This window comes from Cibotium barometz, chromosome 9 (genome assembly GCF_041138505.1).
Source record: "Cibotium barometz isolate CiBa-2024 chromosome 9, ASM4113850v1, whole genome shotgun sequence".
NCBI lineage: Eukaryota > Viridiplantae > Streptophyta > Polypodiopsida > Cyatheales > Cibotiaceae > Cibotium > Cibotium barometz.
Window position 1 is genome coordinate 48,736,353 of NC_141054.1, and position 6,000 is coordinate 48,742,352.

The window sequence follows — 6,000 nt, forward strand, 5'->3', positions numbered from 1 at the left end:
AATACTAGATCTAACAAAGTGGACATCCTGAAGCAGGGGAAAAACCTGACGGGCACAAAAGTCTGGATTGCAGATGAGCTTACCCCAGCATACCTAAGGCAAAATGGCATCGAAGTTGCAAAGCTCGAACAGCCCGACAAGAAGGCAAATGGGTGTTTTCCGCAATGGAAAAGCTCTCATACAAAGTTTTCGCAACCCAAAGCTAGCTACTTGTCCAATGGGCCATGGCACCTGCCGTTCACAGTCTCACCAACATCCGACGACCTCAAATTTGGCATTGCTGTAAAGGTTGCGTCCCCTAGTGGCATAGTAGATGAACTCTAAGATTTCTTCTTTAGCTTGGTATAATGTTTCTTTTCTTGGACCAGAAATTTGGCATAAATGGTTCATTTATGTATTTGGTCTCATAGACCATTTTGGCCTTCCGTAGACGTTAATAGTACTTTCTTTTTCGAATGTGAATAGAAGGAGAAGCTACAAGATTTGCCATGCACTTTCTTGCCTAACATTATAAATTCACATCACAAGTCAGCAATTCAAATGTCACTAAAGACTTTGTGTATATCTTACAGGAAACTGATTTTGCAACTGCATGAAATCAATTGCGAACTGATCATCTTTTGGAGGTCTTGACTTGTTGGCAGCCACTCGTTTCTGGACAACTGAGGTTCTGTTCACATCAAAGAAATTCAAATTCAAATCAGAATTTTGTATGTTTTCGCACCATAAGCTATGACTCCAGATTTTTATTTCGGAAACAAACAAAGGCCAATGTAACAAAATTTAGCTGTTGCTTCCAAATTGTTGATATTAATGCATACACATTCACATGCATGGGTGCATGTATACATGCTTAATATATTTATGATGTGTGCATATGTATGAGTGGGTATAGTTATAATGGTATTTATACTTATGTATATATATTTATATTCACATTTACACAACACGTGTACACACACGCACACACATTTACACACGTGTGTGTGTGTGTGTGTGTGTGTGTGTGTGTGTGTGTGTGTGTGTCACACGTATATATAAACCTGATTTGCTCTATTTGTGTCTCCTGTAGATCTATTCTTCCTAGACTACTCCTCATGAAGAAGCAATCCAACCAACTCCTCAAAAGGAAATTGGATTCATAGAGATATACAAATAAGTGTGAAAACTTTGTTAGGACTCAGGTAAGGAATGAAGAATTGTGGAGACCTACTTCTTTTCATCAATTACCTCATTTATGTTTGGCGGCTTTTCTTTAAGATCTGCAACCCTGGTAAGGTGATCCACTATGGGATCCCCTGATCATGGACATCGCTTAAGCATCACGGGTGTCCCATAGTCTTTGATCTTCAATGGGTCCAAGCTGTGGTGCTTGAATACCGGCACCACTTGGGCTACTGTTTGAGTCCCCTTCTTGCTATTGCCGAGGGGGTGGTGGAAGATGGTGTTGCAAGACAAGGCTCTTGCCCCGTGACAATCTCCCATAGCCCCCTAGCTATGAGTAGACGCTTCATCATGAAGCTCCAGAGCGAGACCCATCAAGTAGATCTTTAATGGTCATAAACCCACCAAATCCAGAAAGATCAATGTGGCAAGTGCTCTCTGCAACATCCTCACAGTACGGGATTTCCCAAAGCTGGATAGGATGCAATGTATGAAGCTCTCTCGGACGTGAGCTCTTGGGAAAGCAAGAGAAGGCAAGAGATACGGGAGTGTGCACACAAGGCACAGAGATTAGACTGGATGCAAGATGCGATCGCCAAAGTATACTAGAAAGCAAGGTGTATACATGAGTGAGCAGAACAAGGCTCCGAGAAATGTACACAGGAACGGGTGTGCCTAGAGTGTGCACAGATACTAGAGTGCCTATGGATGCTTCCACTTCAAATTTCCCCCTTTTGAACAGGAGTCCCGCAGAATAGAAGCTCTGATTTTTGCGAAAAATGATGTAAGTCCCGGATCATTTACCTTTAGTTAACTAGATGCTGATAGCTGACTTTGAATGTCTCAAATGTCTCTTTATGCTAGCACACAAAGGCCGTTGGCAACACTGTATGCAGATGCCCAAGCCCGAGAATGTGCAGAGATAGGGAACTCTGCAGCCCAAAGTGCACGTAGATGGTGTAGCCTAGAGAAGCAACCACTGCAAAGCGATGAAGGTAGCCGCCAGAAATGGTCCAAAGTGCGGAAGCTGGAAATGCCCGAGCTAGACGGCCCAACTTGACAAGAGAGGTCAGAGAGGCCAACAAACGAGCCACTACGGCTCCATTGATCTGTTTGGCGAGCTGTTCAAATCAAGAAAATTCCATATTTGCCTCATGCATCACATTAGGTGTCCAAAATCAGTAAACAAGCATTTGACATTCATCCCCAATTTAGAACTGTACCAAATTTGATATGCATGTGGGCCATGTATAGGTGAAGGTATATACATGAGCATGTGGCCAACCGATGATCAAAAGGTCTACTAAGCTTTCCAATGATGCAAAGACTATGTAAAACTAGGCAGGAACAACCGGGTTGGCTAAGGAAAGGCGCGGCTCAGCCGGGCTTCTCTCCTCCCTAGTCCGCCCAGCTGACTGAGCACCACCACCAGCCCGCTGAGCTATCACGATTCACAAGCTCCGCCCACTGACCGGGCGGCAGTGGCACAAGGGATGGAGGTGAGGTAGCGAACTGCGAAGGGAAGGTGGCGCTCAGACCCGAGGCAAGAAGACCGTCATTGTCCACTACGACTTTAAAGGCACACAAGATGGTGAACATCACACATGTACATAATTGATAATTATAGAAGTACAGAGGGAGTATATGACGTACGCGGCGAGAGAAAGAGACAATGATATAGACCACAAGGTTATCAGCACGTTTGGGGATTAAGAGACAAAGTACAAGTCGTGGGAAAGCATCTTTGATTATTAGATTTGATCTTGTTTATAGGAAAGGCAACCTTTACAAGGGCGCGCATATGCTTCCACCACACATGCCACATGTCATATCAAGATACCAAGTGTCACCTACATACATCATTGATTACATAATCCTTCTAAGGAGTTGTTCCCATGTACAAGAGAATCCACACATTAGCAGTTGTTCACATACACTAGAACCGCTTTATTTAAATAACTTAAACACACATCACAGTGCTAGTTAACAATTGTGTTTATTCCCACATTAATTACCATTAATATCTAACAATTACACACATGCACATGTGTGTATATTGCAAAATAATTTGAATATATATATATATATATATATATATATATATATATATATATATATATATATATATATATATATACACACACACACACTATAGGGCTCTCGACAAGAACACTATCAAGAATAGATTTCCAATTCCTAGAGTTGATGATCTACTTGATAAATTAAGGGAAGCCAGTGTCTTTAGCAAAATTGACTTAAAATCTGGATATCATCAAGTAAGAATGGTTGAGCAAGATATCTATAAAACTGATTTTAAAACTCAGACTGGTCACTTTGAATTTTTAGTGATGCCATTCGGTCTTACTAATGCTCCTACGACTTTTAGTTGTATGATGAATAGAATCTTTCTTGAACATCAAAACTTTATGGTTGTCTTTTTCGATGATATTTTAGTTTTTAGTAAATCTGAAGAAGAGCACGAAAAACACTTGGAAATTGTATTTAATTTGCTCAAAAAAAATGAACTTTACATTAATCCCGAAAAAGAGTAGTTTCTTCCAGAGTGAGATTGAGTATTTGGGACATATAGTTTCTGCTAAAGGCATACATGTTGATCCCAAGAAAATAAAAACTATTGCGAAAAAAGCTACACAACCCTAGAAAAGATCGTAATTCATGAAGGTTCTTGCGACGTGGCCAATAAATATATATATATATATATATATATATATATATATATATATATATATATATATATATATATATATATATACATACATATATATATACATACATATATACATATATGTACATGTACATGTACATGTACATATATGTACACATGTACATATATGTATATGTACATGTACATATACATATATGTATATGTATATATATGTGTATATGTATATGTACATATACATATATATACATATACATATACATATATATATAGGAAAAACATATGCATTTTGAGTAAATAGGGAATACTAAAGGCCTAAATATACATGTGTATTGTTTTTTTAAGCACTTACCCAAAATCTTTCGTAGTGTCCTCGTTCTTATTGCTCTTCGGATCCTGTGATGAAAAAGAAAAACACAAACTTTATAGCCATAAAGAGTAATTATCTATGGAGTTTTTCCATGAAATAGAATATCTTTCTTATATAAAAGAGAGAAAAAAAAAACAATTGCAAAAACTCTTCGTATTCTCTCATTTTTTTGTCACTAAAACAAGAACCTTCAAATATATATATATATATATATATATATATTTTTGCATACCCCTAGATACAGGTTGAAGAGATCTTGAACAGCTATTTTCAAAGCTTGCAATGGAGCCCCTCTAGCAGTGACCTCCATGGTTCAATGTGTAGCCTCTTTGAGAATCGATCTCATAAAAGAATGGAACAAATTATGGACAAACGTAATCTGCAAATGAACAAAAATTAAGCATATTGGCTTACTTTCTGGGACTTTCAGTAAAGAAATTATTAATCATTGTACATGATTACAGATTAGGGTTCTCTGTTAAACCCATGACTAGATATTAGGGTTTTCTGTAAAAACCTGAATAGAGAATAAGATCTTCTGTAAAACCCATGATTGCAGCTCGGAGTATAATGAATGAAGCTCGGGATTTTCTCAAAACCAATCCATGAATGGGTTTGTGATTTTCTTAGGATATCATTAGAGCTTAGAGTTTTCTGTAATATCAACGAGTAGAGCTTAAACTCACATACCACAGATTACAAGAGCTTAAATTTCTCTGGAAAATCAATGATTAGAGCGTAAACCCCACGTATAGTCCATGATTAGAGCTTTCTTTGGGAAACATGATTAGAGCTTAAACGCACGTAGAAAACATGATTAGAGCTTAGAACATAAAATCCATGAATCGAAGTTAGGTTCTCGTAATTAGAGCTTAAAACCAACAAAAATCCAGATGAGAGCTCATGCATGTGTCGCGCTGAACTGGGATGGTAAATGAAAAGTACCAGATTTTGCCTCAGACTTCAAATGAAAATGTTCTGTTCGTAGCTCATAATTATGCGTGATCTGCAAAACTTGAAAACCCTCATTTTAATTTATTTATTTTTGGGACCAATAACATTTATTTATATTCTCATTTTAATTTTAATGGGAGCTGAAAAGAATAAAGAATAGTTGGGCCTCCCAAAAAAATTTACTAACATTATATATGTGTGTGTGTACATATGTATATTTACATATGTACACACACACACACACATATATGTATATATATATATATAGTGTGCGGCATCGTGCGCCTCTTTTCTTAAGAGGACCATTTGGCAACAAGTCTGCCTTGAACCTATTTACACTTCCATCTGAGTTGTAATTGATCTTATAAACCTATTTGATTCTCTTGAAGAGCATCAATCTTTTCGTCGAAAGCCTCTTTCCACTCATGGCTTGAAGTGCATTCTGAAACCTTTTTGGTTCTTCCAACTCTCTCTTTGTCATATGACCATAATGTTTAACCATAAAAGAGTCATATGTCATCGAGTACCACTAGTGTCACTAGTCACGGTGCAAAGACCTCCTTTCCATGGAGATATCTTCTTCCCTTTTGCTTCTTTCTGTGAAGGTTGAGCCTAAATTGGCTCATATCTACTAACGATGATCTCTTCATGCTTGTCATACCATCCATGCATCAGACTCTAACTGTTTGCACAGATATGCAACACGTGCTTCATTGCGCACTTGGTATAATGCAACAAGTGCAATGCATGTTTTGAAGTCTTACATGACCAAATATGAGGAATAATGCTTCGCTTCACAGAAAGTGCAAGCAATGCATGTGCATGTGCA

At 38.0% G+C, this 6,000-nt stretch overlaps 1 protein-coding gene across 6 annotated transcripts in view; it reads right to left on the reverse strand.

Annotated features, from left to right (window-relative positions):
* LOC147635653 (mediator of RNA polymerase II transcription subunit) overlaps nucleotides 1-5,288 on the reverse strand; it is a 197,445-nt gene extending 192,157 nt beyond the window's left edge. For 4 of the 6 annotated variants that reach the window (XR_015266693.1, XR_015266692.1, XM_086803035.1 and 1 more), the window contains exons 1-5: nucleotides 5,163-5,288; nucleotides 4,735-4,871; nucleotides 4,450-4,596; nucleotides 4,200-4,243; nucleotides 571-670 (exon numbers count right to left, since the gene is read on the reverse strand). Coding sequence is in view for 4 of the 6 variants with exons in the window: in XM_086803035.1 (XP_086659161.1) it covers nucleotides 571-670; nucleotides 4,200-4,243; nucleotides 4,450-4,527 (222 nt within the window). In the remaining 2 variants the exon portion in view is untranslated. Of the gene's footprint in view, nucleotides 1-570; nucleotides 671-4,199; nucleotides 4,244-4,449; nucleotides 4,597-4,734; nucleotides 4,872-4,907; nucleotides 5,011-5,162 lie in introns of all 6 variants that reach the window. The other 2 variants (XM_086803037.1, XM_086803036.1) reach the window with 2 other exon arrangements.
* Between the last annotated feature and the right edge of the window lie 712 nt (nucleotides 5,289-6,000).